Source organism: Ziziphus jujuba, chromosome 4 (genome assembly GCF_031755915.1).
Source record: "Ziziphus jujuba cultivar Dongzao chromosome 4, ASM3175591v1".
Lineage (NCBI taxonomy): Eukaryota > Viridiplantae > Streptophyta > Magnoliopsida > Rosales > Rhamnaceae > Ziziphus > Ziziphus jujuba.
This window is the reverse complement of record NC_083382.1, coordinates 28,007,805-28,028,028: the sequence shown is the minus strand read 5'-3', so window position 1 is coordinate 28,028,028 and position 20,224 is coordinate 28,007,805. Positions and strand designations below refer to the sequence as shown.

General features: G+C 37.5%; 2 protein-coding genes across 6 annotated transcripts; one reads left to right on the top strand and one right to left on the bottom strand.

The window, feature by feature from the left end:
• The first annotated feature begins 149 nt into the window (after nt 1–149).
• On the top strand, nt 150–15,036 carry LOC107416511 (cell polarity protein mor2). Of its 5 annotated transcripts, XM_016024997.4 has the most exons (17): nt 150–596; nt 1,213–1,331; nt 1,974–2,019; nt 2,185–2,257; nt 2,365–2,422; nt 2,580–2,675; nt 3,606–3,723; nt 3,818–4,084; nt 4,872–4,973; nt 5,157–5,514; nt 5,615–5,728; nt 6,433–7,064; nt 7,181–7,377; nt 7,968–8,190; nt 8,749–8,868; nt 10,052–10,825; nt 11,745–15,036. In XM_016024997.4, the coding sequence occupies exons 1-17, from the start codon at nt 501–503 to the stop codon at nt 14,823–14,825; spliced, it is 6,474 nt and encodes a 2,157-aa protein (XP_015880483.3). In that variant the 5' UTR covers nt 150–500; the 3' UTR covers nt 14,826–15,036. The 5 variants fall into 5 exon arrangements, with proteins under 5 accessions (XP_015880483.3, XP_024928795.3, XP_024928796.3 ...); XM_025073027.3 differs by lacking the exon at nt 150–596 and having other exon boundaries at nt 1,236–1,331; nt 2,185–2,262; XM_025073028.3 differs by lacking the exons at nt 150–596; nt 1,213–1,331 and having other exon boundaries at nt 1,993–2,019; nt 2,185–2,278.
• Nucleotides 15,037–15,268: 232 nt separating this feature from the next.
• LOC107416520 (amino acid transporter AVT6A) lies at nt 15,269–19,150 on the bottom strand. The gene is made up of 6 exons (XM_048471495.2): nt 18,646–19,150; nt 18,025–18,550; nt 17,696–17,848; nt 16,772–16,975; nt 16,071–16,536; nt 15,269–15,810 (listed from the first exon to the last, which is right to left on the bottom strand). The coding sequence occupies exons 2-6, from the start codon at nt 18,449–18,451 to the stop codon at nt 15,672–15,674; spliced, it is 1,389 nt and encodes a 462-aa protein (XP_048327452.2). The 5' UTR covers nt 18,452–18,550; nt 18,646–19,150; the 3' UTR covers nt 15,269–15,671.
• Nucleotides 19,151–20,224: the final 1,074 nt, after the last annotated feature.

The window sequence follows — 20,224 nt, the reverse complement described above, 5'->3', positions numbered from 1 at the left end:
AATCCGGGTTTAAAATATTTCTTTTAACCCAAACCGTAACTCTCCTGGGTCGTTGGATCGGGTCCATTATTTAATTTATAAAGAAAAATGTTTAAAAAAAATTAAAAATACAGCTGTTATTTGAAAAATAATAATAAAATAAAATAAAAAAGTTACGTAATTATGCTCTAACAACGATCTTATTGGGCAGGAGCCAAGTGCTCGTCCAATATTCCACTCCGTAATTCGGTGGCGAATCACTTCTTCTCAACTCTGCAATTTTTTTTAATTTTATTTTTTAAATTTTTTTTGGTTTCGTTTATCGGTTTGCAGTGGGAGCATAGAGTTAGTTTCGGCTTTCACGCTGGCGATCCATTTGATTCATTTTAGGGTTTTTGGAATTGGGCGCAAGAAGATGAATGCCAGCTTTGGCGTCGAAGCTTAGTCGGTAGGGCAAGGAGTTGCAGAAGACATAATATATACAAATACATATATACATATATATATATATATATATAGAAATGAAGGCGGGAAGCGCCGCGAAGCTGATCGTGGACGCCCTGCTCCAGCGTTTCCTTCCACTAGCACGGCGTCGTATTGAAACGGCTCAAGCCCAGGTTTTGTATTTATTCATTTAATTTAATTTAATTAATTTTTTATTTTTATTTTCTCTATTCAATATTAATCTATGTACCTCTGTGTAAAATTTTCATTCATTAGCTGTTGTTTTAGTTCCTGCATTGTCGTATGCTTTCCAAGTTCTGGGCTTTTTTTTTTTTTCCTTCTTATTTATGAAAATTCATGTGACTTCCATTTGCTTGGCATTTGGTTGGCCCCTTTGGTTCGTTCATTGAGCCGCTGCATTTTCGGAAAATGAGCCGCGCGAATTTTCTGTTTGGGAAATTTTTGATAATCTTAGTAGAAAGGTTGAATCTCGTTTTGTGCGCATATATGTAGTTTAACTCGGAGTGGTTGGTGGCTAGAATAGTGGATATAATAGGGGAACAACCTTTTAGTGTGGTAGTTTTGGAGGAACAACTTTTTAAATGTTTTACTTCAAGGCTAGTCATAATTCATAATTCATTGGCACAAGTACCTGTATTTTGTTATCAATTTATGTAGGCTATGCGGATTCAGATTTTTATTTTTGGGGCAATGTATTTCTTGTGAATTTCAGCCAATCTAACGTTTGTTTTCTATATTTTTCTTGCTATTTGTGATGATAATGTACAGGATGGACAGTACCTTCGACCATCAGATCCTGCGTATGAGCAAGTACTGGATTCCTTGGCTATGATTGCTCGACATACGCCGGTGCCTCTTTTAGAAGCTCTTTTAAGATGGAGAGAGAGGTTGGTTACTCCTGCTGTCTTTCCCTTCAATACCTTTTTCTTTACTTGTGGCTATTTTTTGCTTGATTGCTTCACGGACTTGCTATGTATTGCCTAGTAGATAAAGTAACATATGTATGGTTACGTCATGAATGGGTTCACATTGTGATACTAAATGTGTCAGCAAGTTTACCGGTCATGGTGTATGTGTTTGTTTTTTGTTGCAACCATAAGCAAGAACAATACAGGGAAGTACCTAGGACTGCTAATTACCTTAAATGGCTACCTCTTATTCTCTCTTGCAAGCATGCTTATCCCTTTAGGAACAAAAAAAAATAATAAAAAATAAAAAAGGTATCTGCTTCACTCGGCAAGTACAAGATACTGAGATTGAAAATGAATGTTTATGATAAAATATGTTGCTTGTAAATTGCTACGAAGAAATAGTGCAGCTTACTTATATTTTGCACATAGAAATGCTATTACTCATTAAACTCTATTGAACCTCTTATTTTCATGATTCATAGGGTAATGCTTTTAAATGTATTTGGTTCTGCTGTTGTCTTCCATAAAACTTGTTAAATCAAAGCATCATTCAAATTAAGTTAGTTATTATCTTATCATAAAATTTTCTAATTCTTTGGTATTAATTTCTTGTTGCAGCGAATCCCCAAAAGGTGCTAATGATGCATCCACATTCCAAAGGAAGGTTTGTACTGTGATATGTTTTTTATATGCAAAGATTATTCCTCTTATCAGATGCAGTAATTCTTACAGGAGCTAGTTGTGGATATCCATATTCTTTTTATGCGTATGAAATAAAAAGTGTTCTTTAATAGTTACAAGCATTTCAATATGTTTGCATGGGCATCAGCTTGCAGTGGAGTGCATTTTTTGCTCAGCATGTATTCGCTTTGTAGAGTGCTGTCCACAGGAGGGACTTACTGGTTAGGTCATTTCGTTGTCATGTTAGTTTTCATTTTGATTTTACATAAATTAGTATACAATATATGTGTATATATTTATCATTTGAACGTTGTTGTCTTTATTGCAGAGAAGCTCTGGTCTGGGCTTGAAAATTTTGTTTTTGACTGGCTAATCAATGCCGACAGGTAATGCTGCTCTAGGTTGTGTATGAATTTCTATCGTTTGTGGAAAATTAAGCATCATACTTTGTTTTTGAATTATGAATATCTTACATACTAAATGGTAAATACCAAAATCAAGTAATTACCTTCTCCACTTGAACTCAGCATACTCTCATTGCAGGGTTGTTAGCCAGGTGGAATATCCGTCATTGGTTGATTTGAGAGGGCTTCTTTTGGATTTAGTTGCTCAACTCTTAGGTGCCTTATCTCGTATCAGGTAATTAATCATTTCTCAAGTTGATGGTAACTGTACTATGATTCAGAGAATTTTCTTCTTATATAAGTGAATTTGAGATCATTTAGATTAAAATTTTCATCCTATTGAGTGTTCTCTCTTCTGGATATATTAAATACGTGCACTTTCTCTTCTTGAACTGGAATCAATCATGTTTTACTCAATTGTGGCAAACATGTTATTAGTTGTTTTTTTCTAACCATCTATCCACCATCAAGTGGTGTGTGCATTAAGCATGCGAGTAAAATATATGTCCTGTATGGCCATGCGAACTTGTTTTAGTCTTACTAATATTTTTATAATCATCTCTCCCTCGATTATGTTCGAACTTTCTCAGTTGATTCCTTGTAAGTTTAATTACTACAGCTATTCTTATATTCGCTTGTAGACTTGAATAGTTGAATATGCCCTAAGCGCTTTCACTTGCTGGATTGCTAATGCCTTGGCATGGCACCCAGTGCTGGTAGGCCATGTTGCTCTAACAATACACACACAGACACACACACACAGTCACACATCAATTTGGTGTAATCTTCTTATTGAGGGGCTTTCATTGTGTTAAAAGACTTGGGTATTATGTTATGCAAGTATTGTACTACCATCATCGATAGTACTGTTGGCTTCTGGTGCTGATTTGGGGCAGTGGTAGAAGGTATGATATTCAATTAATGTCAAATCATCAAATTTATTGTTAAGCAAAGATTCTAAATTATAAGCTTATAATGGTCGTGTACAATACTAGTGAGAAAATGAATTTTCTCTAGTTGCTTGCTTATATTGCAATTTCCTATCCCAAATGATGGCTGGATTATGATGATGGGTTTATGACTAAAGTATGTGATACTGCATCTCTGTTGACAGTCCCTTTGTATCTCTAGACTAATAAACATTGTGCTTTGTGTTCTCTCACAGGTTTAGTTCTGTGACAGAACGTTTTTTCATGGAACTCAACACTCGTCGGATTGACACTAGTGTTGCCCGAAGTGAAACACTTAGCATCATTCATGGAATGCGCTACTTGAAATTAGGGGTAAGTGTAGAAATATATTCTTGGAGAGAAAATGTAGAAATATTGTAGAGAGAAATGTTATTGAGACATCTTATAACAATAATGTAATGGTCAGGTGAAAACTGAAGGTGGACTAAATGCATCTGCCTCTTTTGTGGCAAAAGCAAACCCTCTTAACCGCGCTCCTCATAAACGTAAAAGTGAGCTTTATCATGCATTATGCAATATGCTCTCAAATATCTTAGCACCATTAGCAGATGGTGGAAAAAACCTGTGGCCACCTTCAGGTGTAGAGCCTGCACTTACCCTCTGGTATGAAGCTGTCGGAAGGATAAGAGGACAGCTGATACATTGGATGGATAAACAGAGCAAGCATATTGCTGTAAGTTTGATCCTAGATAGCTGTCTTTCGTTTGTTGTCTTGTAGTTTGACATGCTGAAAATGCTTTCTTTGCTGGTTTCATTGCGAGATATTTCTCCCTATTAAACATGCTAAAACGTTGCTTGAACTAGTTTGGAACATGAAAAAATTTATTTATTAATTTGTTTTTTTTTGCAGCATCAAGTTTCTTGACTTTATGTGATTTTTTTCTTACTTTAATGAAATGCTTTTAAACTTATATTGTTTTTCCTTTTCTTGGGTTGGCGGTGGGTGGGTGGGGTTGGAGTGTTGGAGGGGTTGCTTTTTGTAATACTTGTACATTCTAGATCAAATATACTACTAGTTTATTATACTTGTCAAATTATTGCTGTGTTCAATCCTTTTGGAGGACACTGATGGATAGCTTTTGAGTATGTCATGGATGTCCTTAGGAATTTCTCATTATTGCCCTTTTCTATTACCTTCTTGGAAAAGAACGTTACAAATTAGCTCCACATGCTTTCATGCATATGGCCAAAACGTCAAAGCAGTTATTAAAATAGGTTGTAAGCTTCTCTACTATAAGAATTGTGGTTCTATCCTAAACTTTGTATTTGTTGCTTGTCTATAAAAGGGTCTTAATGCTGTTTTCTCTCTTTTTGCTTTTAAATTTTAGTTGACCGTTTACTTTATATTTTTCTTGCTATGTTGCTAACTGTAATATGATGTCTGCATCAAATTGCATTGTGTTTTACCGACTCCACACCTTGGATGTTTATAGTTGCTTACCTGAATTATTCTGTGTTAGGTTGGTTATCCTTTGGTGACACTTCTTCTCTGTCTTGGTGATCCTCAAATATTCCACAACCACTTGAGCCCTCACATGGATCAACTCTACAAGTTTCTTAGAGTAAGTTCCATAACTAAATTAAAGTGTAGGAAACAAGAATGCATTTATATGGTTGATTGTTTGTTTTCTCCCAGGTCCAATCATGTTTTGTCATGTTGGTATATTGAAGGATAAGAGCCATAGCCTTATGCTCTTCCCTTTCAGGTGCTAAGTTATATGACATGATGTGGTTTAATCGTTCAGGACAAGACCCATCGTTTTATGGCCTTGGACTGTCTTCATCGTGTTCTGAGGTTTTACTTGAGTGTCCATGCGGCAAACCAGGCTCCAAATCGTATTTGGGACTACTTAGACAGTGTAACCTCACAACTCTTAACAGTTCTGAAGAAAGGGTTGCTTACACAAGATGTCCAACATGATAAACTTGTTGAGTTCTGTGTGACCATAGCTGAACATAACCTTGATTTTGCGATGAACCATATGATATTAGAACTACTGAAGCAAGATAGTACTAGTGAAGCAAAGGTGATTGGTCTCCGTGCTTTGCTTGCAATTGTCATGTCACCCACAAGCCAGCACATTGGCTTGGAAATATTCAAAGGTAATTGCATTTGGTCATAGGTCCTGAATTTTTAATATGTGGCTCTGTTGTAGAAGCTTTGCTTTTCACTAATCTCGATATAATCCTTTTGCATTACCAGGTCATGACATTGGCCATTACATTCCAAAAGTGAAGGCTGCAATAGAGTCAATTTTGAGGACATGTCATAGGACCTATAGTCCGGCTCTGCTAACTTCTTCAAAGTCCACTATAGGTATTTTCTTATATATGCCACAACGACCAAGTAAAAACGTAAAAAATAATGGTGCTAATATTTATTTTCCTTTTATAGAATAATGACATTGTTAGTCATTATTATTTGTTCTGAATTAATCTGTCAGAGCAACATCCTATAATTTATACACCTTCCCAGGCTGTTAAGCAATCTGGCTGGTATGTTTGGATTCAAAATGTTTTGAGGATTTTTAGCACTTTTCCATCATGCGAATCTTCATTAAATCAGCTGCAAAGCTGGTTGTGAGCAATTGTAATTTTACTCCCCCACGACTTCTTTTTCTTCTTCTTCCCTTTTTTTTTTTTTTTTTTTTTGGAATGATACTAAATGATTAAAGCAGACTGGCATGTTCAAGTCTGATGCGTATGGTAATTGATGTGATGGTGTTTGACCTATTAGGTGCAACATTAGTTACTTCGAGCAAGTCATAATTGGTGAGAGTAGGGTTTTCTTGATGATTATGTTTCTTGAGCTATACAAAATGCCCACCTAAGAATAGTCAGTAATTTATTTTGGGGTTGGGGGGTGTAGTGTGTATGTTACTGTTTTGTGTCATTTCATATTTTTTATTATGTTTCTTCATCTACTAAGCTACTCTATTTGTCCATTGAGAGTTGTGGATTCTTGTGTTTTGCCTTTGCTGCTGGTGCAAGACATGCTAACTGAATTGCATACTTTTCTAGATGCTGTAACCAAGGAGAAGTCTCAAGTTTATCTATTTCGGTCTGTGCTAAAATGTATTCCATATCTGATTGAAGAGGTTGGCCGAAATGATAAAATCACTGAGATAATACCTCAACATGGCATAAGTATTGATCCTGGTGTTCGTGAAGAAGCAGTGCAGGTACTTAACCGTATTGTAAGATATCTTCCCCACCGCCGGTTTGCAGTTATGAGAGGGATGGCCAACTTCATTTTGCGACTTCCTGATGAATTCCCTCTTCTTATTCAAACATCATTGGGACGCCTATTGGAACTCATGCGTTTTTGGAGAGCTTGTCTAATTGATGATAGGCTGGAAAACAACGCTCAAGATTCAAAGCGTGTGGGATCTGGGAATGAGGGATTGAAGAAACCTTCTTTCCGTCAGTCAGGAGAAGTTATTGAGTTTCGGGCATCAGAGATAGATGCTGTGGGTCTTATTTTCCTGAGTTCTGTGGATAGCCAAATTAGACACACTGCACTGGAATTACTCCGTTGTGTCCGTGCCCTGAGGAATGATATACGAGAACTTACAATACATGACCAATCAGATAATAACTTGAAATATGAAGCTGAACCAATATTTATAATCGATGTCCTGGAAGAGCATGGGGTAGGATATTATTCTATCCAGGGTTATTTCCCTTATTTTTAGTTTTAATAAAGAAAAACCCACTTGATGGGTAGCATTTCTCATTTCATCTCAAATATGAACCTCTTAATTTACAGGATGATATTGTTCAGAGCTGCTACTGGGATTCTGGGCGTCCATTTGATATGAGAAGGGAATCTGATGCTATTCCTCCTGATGTAACACTTCATTCTATAATATTTGAGAGCCCTGATAAAAACAGATGGGCTCGGTGTCTTAGTGAGCTTGTTAAATATGCAGCTGAACTTTGCCCTAGCTCTGTTCAGGAAGCAAAGTGAGTATATATCGTTTAAGGAGTTTATTTATGATTACACATTTTTCACCACATATATGTATTTCTGTCTTACACATTTTGGCTGGAACTTTCAGCATTCTAGGAGTGGTTTAACTCATATCATAGCATTTTAAACTTTTGAAATGACGGTTAACTTAACATGGTTTCAGTTGGTTCTGTTGTTACCATTGAGAACAGCCAATTCTGCTAATTTCTTGGTTATGCTTGTGCAATACCTGTATTTGGTCCAAAGTTATTGAATAGCATACAGAGGAAGGGGCGGTTTCTTATTAAGTTATACATACATTCTTTGGGCTCATTTGTAGGATTGATTGGTAACCTAAAAAAATGAAGCAAGAAACTTTCATCAAAACTAATTTCACTCGGAAAATATTAAATCTTATGAAGAATGGTTCATTTTTAGTTGTTGTTTAGGCAGGAAGCTTGAGTTCTCTCTCAATTGGATTGCTCCTGTTTTTCTTATTGCCTTCAATTGCACCTTTTCAAGTGATTATGTGACATTCAGTTAATCAAATTTCCAGATGTGGGATTTCTTGGCCTAGTCACGGTAACTGAGTTTTTGTTTTCAGGATAGAGGTTATGCAACGTCTAGCTCATATTACTCCTGTTGAGTTGGGTGGGAAAGCTCATCAATCACAAGATACAGACAACAAACTCGACCAGTGGCTTATGTATGCTATGTTCATATGTTCATGTCCACCTCTTAGTCGAGAAGCTGGTGGTGTAACGGCAACCAAAGATCTTTACCACCTTATTTTCCCCTCGCTAAAATCTGGAACAGAGGCACATATAGTAAGTACTTGTTAAAGGAATGTTCCATTTTCAGTAAGTTATGATGTATAATTAATTGTCTTAGATGATTAATCTGCACGTACTATATTTCAAACTAAGCACGTTATGAAGGTGAAGCAAGTGTATATCAGATATCCATGGTTATGAGCTTACCAAACCATGCGTATCTTCTGTAGCCTGAACTTCTTAACTTCCTTTGCAGTTCTACTGCTAGTAGAAAATACCTATCATCATGAGATTTGTACCTTTTTCTTCCCAATTTTGTAAAGTAGTATGGGAGAGTGAATAAGCAATGAATGTCTATGCCCATGTGGATTGAGAAAAAGCTGGGGAAAAATAGAGATCTGTAATGGTGTAGACTGAGAAAAAACTGGTGACGTGGTTATTGGTAGTAATACTTGTATAAGTGAAATCCATGATGTTAGACCTAGTTTGAGGTGGTTTTATTTCAGAAATATGGGTTTAGTCTAATTATAGATCTCAATCTCTATGTATTTTATCATTCAATGTTTTCTTGATTTGATTTTTTCGTTGACATATTCTCTATTCTAATTTTAGCATGCAGCAACGATGGCACTTGGCCACTCACATCTAGAAGCATGTGAAATCATGTTTCGTGAGCTTACATCTTTTATTGATGAGGTTTCTTTGGAGACGGAGGGAAAGCCAAAGTGGAAGGTATCTTTTTTACATCAGATTGGCTGAAGTTTATTTAATTTTATGAATGAAGCCTCATAACGAGAATAGTAGCAGTATCATGAAGTTTGATTTGAAAAGTGCTTTTGCATTCAATTGAACAGGGCATGTGCTTCCAACCCTAGGATAATTAGTGGGTTTTTAACAAGATGAGAATATCAATGATCATACTTGTGCTTTTAATACTTTAAGTCCCTAAGCCATCATGTGTTACGTTGCCCTCTAAGTATAAAAGTCCTGCCCCTTTAGATATTATTTTATTTTGTATTAGTTTAATCATACAATTCTGTTACATGATGAAATTAGCCATGTGCATCATTACAAGAATAAACTGAAATAGAATAAAATTTTTTCTTTAAAGGAGTTAATTGAGGTGTGCATGACTAATTTCCATCAAATTCATCAAACGAAATTGCATGAATAGACTAATTTAATATAAAGGCATAGATTATGAAGCAATTTGAGGGCTTTTGTAAGTTAGTTTGCAAAGTGTTCAATACTAGATGGTTTGGGATTTATGTTGTAATGAACCCTTTAATTTTTATGAATGCTTAGGAGTGATTAGGTAGAATCATTGCTAGGTGGAATAAGGGAAGACAATGCATATGATTTGACATAACTAGAACATCAAAGCAAGAACCACTAATAAAGTAGATACAGTACATAAATGATAAATGGAACATGGCAATCATTTTTATGGCTTGCAACCCTTTTTCAAGGATCATACTTGGGAATCAATCAGCACACATGGGAGGTCCAAAGGGGAAAAAAAAAAATCAGCACATATGGGGATATCTGTGATGAATGTAATTCTAACATCCCTTTGACTGGTCATATTTGAATTGTAGTATTGTGCATCTCCCGTATGAGGCCATGGTTTATTTGTATGGAGGCCCTTGGTGCATAGGAGGGAATAAATTAAACACTTTCTTTATTGTTTTCCTTAAACACTTTCTCTATTGTTTTCCTGTTTATTCTGTGATTTGTACATCATTCAGTATTGCATGGTTTTGTGGTGGGAAAGAGTTCAATCAATCTAACTTGGTTAAGAAATTTATCGAGTATTTAATTATTATTTATTTCTTTAACAATTACCGAACTTTAGGTCCTAAATTGGACTTCTGTTCAATGTAAATAACTCATTGTCTCACTCCTGTGGATGCAGAGTCAAAAAGCACGGCGTGAGGAGGAGCTACGGATTCACATTGCAAATATATATCGTACTGTCGCTGAAAATATCTGGCCTGGCATGCTGGCTCGTAAATCTGGTTTCCGCCTTAATTATTTAAAGTTCATTGACGACACAACTAGGCAGATCCTACAATCACCTCCTGAGAGCTTCCAAGATACACAGCCTCTCCGTTATGCACTTTCGTCTGTGCTGAGGTCACTAGCCCCTGAATTCGTTGAGTCAAAATCAGAGAAATTTGATGTTAGATTTAGAAAGCGACTATTCGATCTTCTTCTCTCCTGGTGTGATGAGACAGGCAGTACATGGGGTCAGGATGGTGTTAGCGATTATAGACGCGAAGTGGATCGTTACAAATCTTCTCAACATGCCCGCTCAAAAGATTCTGTCGACAAATTGTCATTCGATAAAGAACTGAGTGAACAAGTTGAGGCAATCCAGTGGTCCTCCATGAATGCCATGGCTTCACTCTTATATGGGCCTTGCTTTGATGACAATGCAAGGAAAATGAGCGGTCGTGTAATATCATGGATCAATAGTTTGTTCACTGAGCCAGCACCTAGGGCTCCATATGGTTATTCACCTGATCCAAGAACTCCATCTTATTCCAAGTACACAGGAGAAGGTGGTCGTGGAACTGCAGGTCGTGATAGGCATAGGGGTAGCCATCACCGTGTTTCTTTAGCAAAAATGGCTCTAAAGAATCTTCTACTTACAAATTTGGACCTGTTTCCTGCGTGTATTGATCAGGTAAGATTAACTTCTTTACTCTTTTTGTTTTATAACGAAGACACTTATAAATCAAGAAATCACAGTATGTAGGATGTGAAAAATTACTTTACCCTTGAAGTTTGATTAGTCTATACCATAAAATGAATACATTCAAGGAAAGAAGGGGAGAAATACATAAAGAGCCTTAAACCTTCATCGGTGCGAAAGTTATCCAAACCTGAGTCACTTCTACTTAAGTTGTGACAAGTAATAATTTTACAGGGCTTGCAGATAATTGTATGTACACGTCATCTGAAGTGAATTGTGGCTATCTTTATATAATTGGGAACAAACTAGAGAATTGAACTAAAAAAGGTCTTTTTTACAAATGAAAGGTCTGCCAAGAAAATAAGCTTTTTTTTTTTTTTTTCCCCCCCTCCCTTTCATTATGTTCGCTGCTTTGGAGGCAGATAACTTTTCTTGTTTTCAATATCTCATGCCAGCTTCCTCTCTATGATCAGAAATGTAAATGAGTTCACTTTTTGTTTTTTCCTTAACTAACCTAACTTTGTTAAATTTGTGTTGGTGTGTCGCCATTGCTATCTTAATCTAAAGGCCAAGATAGTGGCAATTGTTTCCTCCATCTTGAAAACTTTGTAATATGACATTGCTTGACCTCTTAAAAGGCATATTAAGATGATTTAAATGTAAAAGGTTTATTGGATGCTTCTCAGGTATAATGCTTTTAATCATGAAGAGAAAGTCCTCTTCAGATTTTCTGGTTTGAGCCATTTTTTGGTTTAAGTTCACTCAATGTCTCGGGCATCTATCTACTAATCTCTGTTATTAGACTACCTAGCTTGGTGGGAAGTGTTGCCTCTTTATTCTGTGTGTCTTAGTTTCTAACTGATGGTATCTATTTGGGGACTAATTCATTGTACATAACATATTTTATCAGTGCTACTACTCTGATGCTGCTATAGCTGATGGTTATTTTAGTGTGCTGGCTGAGGTCTACATGCGCCAAGAGATCCCAAAATGTGAAATCCAGAGACTCTTGAGCCTAATCCTCTATAAGGTGGTAGATCCAACTAGACAGATTCGTGATGATGCCCTTCAGATGCTGGAGACACTTTCTGTTCGTGAATGGGCTGAAGATGGCATTGAGGGAACAGGAAGCTATCGGGCAGCTGTTGTTGGTAACCTGCCTGATTCCTATCAACAATTCCAGTACAAACTCTCATGCAAACTTGCCAAAGATCATCCTGAGCTGAGCCAGCTACTCTGTGAAGAGATTATGCAGAGGCAACTTGATGCTGTTGATATAATTGCCCAACATCAGGTCTTAACATGCATGGCTCCATGGATTGAGAACCTTAATTTCTGGAAACTGAAGGACTCTGGTTGGAGTGAAAGATTATTAAAAAGCCTTTACTATGTAACATGGAGGCATGGAGATCAGTTCCCTGATGAAATTGAGAAACTCTGGAGCACAATTGCTAGCAAACCCAGGAACATTAGTCCTGTTTTAGATTTCTTGATCACAAAAGGCATTGAAGATTGTGATTCAAATGCATCTGCTGAAATTAGTGGTGCATTTGCTACATATTTCTCTGTTGCAAAGCGGGTAAGTTTATATTTAGCACGGATATGTCCTCAGTGCACTATTGATCACCTGGTTTATCAGTTGGCTCAACGGATGCTGGAGGATAGCATAGAGCCAGTTGTACCAACTGCAAATAAGGGTGATGCAAGTGGAAACTATGTCTTGGAATTCTCTCAGGGGCCTGCAGTGCCCCAAATTGCTTCTGCCGTGGACAGCCAGCCACACATGTCACCGTTACTTGTTCGGGGCTCCCTTGATGGTCCACTGAGGAATGCCAGTGGGAGCCTCAGTTGGAGAACAGCAGGTGTGACAGGCCGAAGTGTATCAGGCCCATTAAGCCCAATGCCTCCTGAGTTGAGCATTGTTCCTGTAAATCCAGGGAGATCAGGTCAGCTGCTTCCGTCATTGGTAAACATGTCAGGGCCACTGATGGGTGTTAGAAGTTCAACAGGAAGTTTGCGGAGCCGCCATGTTTCCAGGGATAGTGGAGACTATCTTATTGACACTCCAAACTCTGGTGAAGACGGCTTGCATTCTGGGGTTGCTATGCATGGTGTTAGTGCTAAAGAACTACAGTCAGCGTTGCAGGGTCATCAACAGCACTCATTAACTCATGCAGATATAGCATTGATTCTGCTTGCAGAAATTGCATATGAGAATGATGAAGATTTTCGAGAACACTTGCCTCTTCTCTTTCATGTTACATTTGTCTCAATGGATAGTTCTGAAGACATTGTGCTGGAACACTGCCAGCATTTGCTTGTCAATCTACTATACTCACTTGCAGGCCGACATTTGGAGCTTTATGAGGTGGAAACCAATGATGGAGAGAACAAGCAGCAGGTTGTTAGTCTGATAAAGTATGTCCAGTCAAAGAGAGGAAGCATGATGTGGGAGAATGAGGACCCCACAGTTGTAAGAACAGAGCTTCCTAGTGCAGCGCTTTTGTCTGCTCTGGTTCAAAGCATGGTAGATGCTATCTTCTTCCAAGGAGATCTCCGTGAGACATGGGGAGCTGAGGCGCTGAAGTGGGCTATGGAGTGCACATCAAGACACCTTGCTTGTCGCTCACATCAGATTTACCGTGCATTGAGGCCTAGTGTCACAAGTGACACATGTGTCTCATTGCTTCGATGCCTCCATAGATGCCTAGGAAACCCAGTACCACCTGTTTTAGGATTTGTTATGGAAATCTTGATGACATTGCAAGTGATGGTGGAAAATATGGAACCAGAAAAGGTGATACTCTACCCCCAGCTCTTTTGGGGTTGTGTGGCAATGATGCACACAGATTTTGTTCATGTCTACTGCCAGGTGCTTGAGCTCTTCTCCCGTGTGATTGACCGCTTGTCATTTCGAGACAGAACAACAGAAAATGTGCTTCTTTCTAGCATGCCCCGAGATGAGCTTGATACTAATGGTGACCTCGGGGACTTCCAGCGGTTGGAGTCTAGGTTAGATTCCAGGAATAACTATGATATGCCACCATCTGGGGGCCGTCTGCCAACATTTGAAGGAGTGCAGCCTCTTGTACTTAAGGGACTTATGTCAACTGTTAGTCATGGTGTTTCTATTGAGGTCCTCTCACGGATCACAGTGCATTCATGTGACTCTATATTTGGAGACTCAGAGACAAGACTCTTGATGCACATCACAGGCTTGCTTCCCTGGTTGTGCTTGCAGCTTAGCAAGGATCCAGTGATGGGGCCTGCTTCACCACTCCAACATCAGTACCAAAAAGCTTGCTCTGTTGCAGCTAACATCTCTGTTTGGTGCCGAGCTAAATCGCTGGATGAATTAGCTACTGTTTTTATGGTTTACTCTCGACGTGAGATCAAAAGCATCGAAAACCTGCTTGCTTGTGTTTCACCTCTACTATGCAATGAATGGTTCCCAAAGCACTCAGCACTCGCATTTGGACACTTGTTACGACTACTAGAGAAAGGGCCAGTTGAGTATCAGCGTGTGATACTGCTCATGCTTAAGGCATTGCTCCAGCACACTCCCATGGATGCTGCTCAAAGTCCTCACATGTATGCAATCGTCTCTCAGTTGGTGGAAAGCACTTTGTGTTGGGAGGCTCTGAGCGTGTTGGAAGCCCTTCTGCAGAGCTGCAGTTCGTTAACCAGTTCTCATCCTCATGAGCCTGGATCTTTTGAGAATGGGATTGGTGGGGGTGAGGAGAAGATACTTGTGCCTCAGACCTCATTCAAGGCGCGCAGTGGACCCTTACAGTATGGAATGGGATCAGGGTTTGGGACTGGTTCCACAACTGCACCAGTGGGCTCAACTGAATCCGGATTGTCACCTCGGGAAGTGGCCCTGCAGAACACACGTCTTATCCTTGGACGTGTACTTGACAGCTGTGCACTAGGGAAGAGAAGGGATTATAGAAGACTCGTGCCGTTTGTGACTTGTATTGGTAACCCATGACTTGCATGTGCCCTATTTATGGTATGCCTTTTGTACTATAAAACGAATAGGTGAAAGTTTTGATGCTGAATTTGTATATAGGTAGTGTTTTGTGTAGCTAATAGTCTAGTTTCTTGTATAGTTCCAGCAATTAGAGGCCCTTATCATGGCTTTCATGTCATGTATCAATTATTTTGTCTAATTAAAAAAACAGTAAGCCCATTTTGTTTCATCCTTTTTAAAATTGGATAAGTTGATGGAATTGCCATGACCTGCCACATGTGGTCTTTGGCAGTGTTCCATGCTAGATAATAATAGCTTGAAATGATATGTCGTTTCTTCAAATGCATTGTTTTCTCACTCAATTATCTCTCCTGAACTAAAGCCTAGAATAACTTTGGGCAATTTTTCCAATTTGAACTTCCCACAACTTATGAATTCATTAGAGGACAAATAATTCAAAGTAAGAAAAAGATAGGCTGCATTATTTGTTTGACACACATAAACTACAGCTAACACCTATTGCATGATCAAAAAGGGATAGCAACAGACACCAGGAAATATAAACTAAGGAGATTGCCAATGCCTCCCATGAAATTCTACCATAAAAGTACAGAGCAATACAGTAACACACACATAGAGGAGAGCAAAGAAATTACAGTTCAAAGGCAGCTCCTTGCACTTTTGAAAAGTGACTTTTTTACATCGTGAAGCATACTTTTTTTTATTCTACTCATTCAACCCTCTTAGCAAACACAGATTTTCTAATCCACTCATTGCCATTCTGCTAAACGGTGTCTTCATTTGAAAGCATGACCACACCTCTGAGCATCTTTTCTGTACATGGCAAGGACCTTGAGAGTTCACTCAAGCGAGTGGTGCAGCATTTTTCTTGAACAAGGCATAGGCATCGCTATAGATGGCCACCGCATTTGAGAAAACAGCAAGGACAATCATAAAGATGCACAATATCCTGTCCTTCGTTGTTGCTATGTTGTGACGATCCCTGAAACAACCAAAAAAGAGTAAAAAGTAAATTCCAAAACAGACCCAAACCAAAAAAAAAAAAAAAAAAAAATGGTAGTCATCACAAGTCCATTTAACAAAACAGCTGAACCCAGTCAATAATATTTTTAGAACGTTTTTGGCAACAAATACCAGCACCACATACTCTTTTTAAGTTTTATCAGATGGAAGGGGCATTTATGCCACCAGGGTCACATGCTCGAACTCTTAGCAGCCTATAACAACAGGACAAGCACTCACCTAAGAGTAATTGCAGCTGGGAAAATGAACCCAAGGCAGACTGCTGCTGTGGCTCCAGTGAATTGGAAAGCATCCCAGATGCTGGGTATGAAGTTTGCTCCCAAGAAGATTATAGAAATGAGCCCAATAGTAATCAATGCAAATCTCTTGTTGTCCAGAACCAAAGCTCTTGAAGAAGGGAATAAAAGACCATCCAAGTTGAGCCGCAATGGGAAGAAGACAACTGGAAACACAAGCATGAGATGGGCAGCATAGCTAACACGAACAGCATCATTGAGAATGTTACTGTATGGGATTCCAAGATTGGTGTCAAAGTTGGCTAGTACGTCATCTAGAGTTCCATCACCAAATAGAAGGAACCCAAAAATGCTCGTCATTATGTATACCGATGAGCACAAAGCAAGTGAGGTTTGCACAACTGGTTTTATCTGTGTGGAGTCTTCGAGTTCATTGTCTATACTGTGAACTGCAGATGAACTTAGGAAGATTAGTACTCAATATTTTTGCCCCCAATTTGAAAAATGCAACAAAACACATTGAAAATGGTCTTTGAGGACTAGTGGCATATGACTTCTGGCAAAATATTAAGAGATGAACTTAATTTTATTCCCATTATATATCAACATAAAATTCCCCATTTAATTCTTATAACAGGCCAGCTTGTAGGCAAATGAGCTCGATTAAGTAAATAGTTGGCATACCATTATAATGGCAGATGTATGCAGTGACCAGAACAGGGACTACTGTGAAGAGGCTGAAAAATGACGACAAACTGGTAACATTAGGCAACAATCTAGGCATCGCAACACCGCCACTTATCAACTTGATAATTGAAATTCCAATGGTAATAACAAGAAATACAACTGCCAGTGCAACTGATAAGGCCGACGTGTAGCTCAATGAATCTGCAATCAGACAAATAGTAATCAGAACCTCCAAAATATGCCATCCCAAACGCAAGTAACAAATAAATAAGATTTCCACATAATCAGACACAACATGCAAACACTGTTAAAAGGTACTAAGGCCCTGTTTGACAGAGCTTCTAGGAAGCCAGAAGCAGCTTTTGAGGCAGTGTTTGGGTACTTTTCACGAACCACTTCTGGCCTCCAAAAGCACTTCTAACCGAAGCAAATGAAGAGTGGCTTCTTCAGGAAGCACTTTTGGAGAAGCAGAAGCAAAAGTAAAAGCTATGCCAAACAGGGCACAAGTTTTGCTCAAAAACAATGAAGGCTGGAGAATAAAAGATTAAATTGCAGCTTGACCGAATCATTTACAATAAAATGAAGGTTGACCATGATAAATCCATACGTGTAAACAAGAAGCTATGGAAGTACAGCGCAGAGAATGATAAGAAAAGCATGCAAAATATTTTCAAACACAATCATATGATTAAAATCTTACCACAAACAATAATTTAGACGTACAATAACCTATCTTCCATAATTAATTTGTATCAGATATCAAATTTATGACATGAAGTCATGACATAGTAACTTTTTGTATATGGCCATATGCGACAAATGTTTCTCATGAGCTGGAAATTAAAGGATGGAATGCAAGACTTCACATGTAAGTATCTTAAATGATCAAAGTATATTTTCAAATCGAGGGAGATGACAAACCAATTCGCTTAAAGGCCGCCAATGGAGCAAATATTCCAAGGGTTGTGACAACAAGAACGAAAAAACGTCCATTCCACCAGTGTTCTCCAAACCATCCTTCAAGGACACCCGAGTGGTGAATCCCACTAGAAGATGTTCCAGAAAGCACATCACCTTCAAATTAGCATACAAACAAGGTGAGAAAATCATAGATTTCGACTTATAAAACGCCAATAGAAACCTTCATTTGAGCAGATACAAAATCAACTAAACTTAAGAGGGAATGAAAAAAAAAGAAAAAAAAAGAAGAATATTAGTTTTCACATCGTTTGCAAAATGAGAGTCTTTACCAATAATAATCATGTACACAACGAGCACACCAAGGTTGTTGACTAGAACACATACTTGCAACAACATTTTTCCATATTTACCAAAGGCATCCCCCATGAGGCTTCCATAAGAAAGGGTTTTCCCTGCCCTGCTGAATCTAAGCAACAATTCAATCGAAGCCTCTGTCAAGAAAGCCATAAAAATGATCATGATAACCCCAAGAACAAGACCCAGAACTTTCATGGTGGCTGGCAAAGCCATGATCCCTGCACCAACAATGGTGGTGGATAAATTGAACACTGCCCCAGTAAAGGAAGCCCCATTAAATTCATCAAATCCAGCATCTTCATCTTGCCTTTTAGGCAACAAGGGAGCATTCTCGTCAACAACTGCTTTGTTCCTTCGAGATTTCCTCTCCTTCTTGGGTGCAAGATTTCCAATGGTCATCTTTTTACCTCAATAATTCTCCAAAGAAAATGTTTTGGGTTTTATGGAAAATCTATAAAGTAACTCAAACCAGCAACTAGTATTTAATTCAATGAATAACTGCGTGCACAAACAACAAAACTAAAGATTAGATTCCAAACTATATAAATCTTTTCGTTTGATAAAAGAAAAAAATAATAACAATAATTTCTAACCTGTCAAAAAGAGAAAACTTGGTAATAGGTACAAGATCAAAGCGACGGCTTTACAGAAAAAAGATCCAATTTTATCAATAAAAGATGTGAATCTTTTGGAAATGGTATCAAAGTAATTACAAGATGTATCAAACAGATTGCGACTTGGGCTTTGCCCCCCAAGAAAATCTTTAAAAAAAAAAAAAAAAAAAAAAAATTGAATACCCAGAAACAAAAAATATTGCAACCAATTCTTCAGTAGCTGACAGATGATATTATCAACACTAGCTTTTCAGGTTGACAGAAGAAGAGCAATTCAAACCACTTCCCCAAACAGTGAAATTCAGAAAACCAACAAGCACCAAAGACCAAAAAACCAAAGATTTGGGTACAATCCAATAGAAAGAAACCCAGAAACAAGGCGACCAATACGAAGTTTAAAAATCAAAACTTTGCAAGACCCAGTAATCAATGAAAAAGCGAAAAAACGTAAGTGAATTATTGAGGTTCGTTTTTTATTTATAGAAGAAGAAATAAAATCAAAGAAAGGGAAAGACACACGCAAAAAATGCTGGTGTATTTTACAATTATGAGGGCGGAGACAAAAGCATATTAAAATATTGATTTTTTTATTTTTTTATTTTTATTTTTTGGTTCCTTTTTCCGCTGTGAAATTACTAAAGGTTGGCTGGTGGTGAGACCTGAATTGTGAAAATTATGGGTGTAAAGAGAGAACAAGCGCGTCCATTGACGTCTGTGTCAAAAAAAAAAATCTTTGTCTGCCAATGGGGATGAAAAACCAGAATAACCCCAATACTTGGTTGAAAAACTTATTATGGTTTAGACTTTACACAAACAGAACTTAACCAAATAAACCGTGATGAATAAGAAAAGAAAAAATGGAAGGTTGAGGTGAGATTTATATAATATATATATATATATATATGAAAAAGTTTTAGTTTTGATACGTGATTAATTTTTTCATTATCCTATAAAAAATTTAATAGGTAGGTGGGAACAATTAATAATTATCTCATTTATTTTCAACAATTTAAAATTTTATATATTCTTTTTTATTTTATAATATATTCATATACTTTTCTTTATCTAATCCATGCAACAGTAAGATTTTATATTTTAGCCTGTTTGGGTTTTTCGTATAATTTTTTTGATGTTGCAGATAATCAAAAAGTACAATAGAAATCCCTAATTTTGGATTGTTATTGTTATAAGTGTCAAATTTGACATTTTTTTGTAAGGAAAATGTGGTTCCAAAATTGAATGGGATGAATAACTTTCCTATGACTAATAAAGGCTAGTTTTCATTCAACCACAAGAAATGTATGAAAATAATAATTATTTTAATTAAATCAAAGCTTCTTGTAATATTAAGTGTGTGAATGTCTGAAAGATGGATTATATTTGTTTCTCACATCTAGGAAGTCTATGATTTGGGCCTATGAATTGTGATGTGATGCCATATTGACGCACAAAATGACGAGATATAACAGAAGTTTATGATGATTTATGATGAGAAATTGTGAAAAATAAATTTATAATTGTGAAATATATTTGCATGATATGTATAATATAATGATTT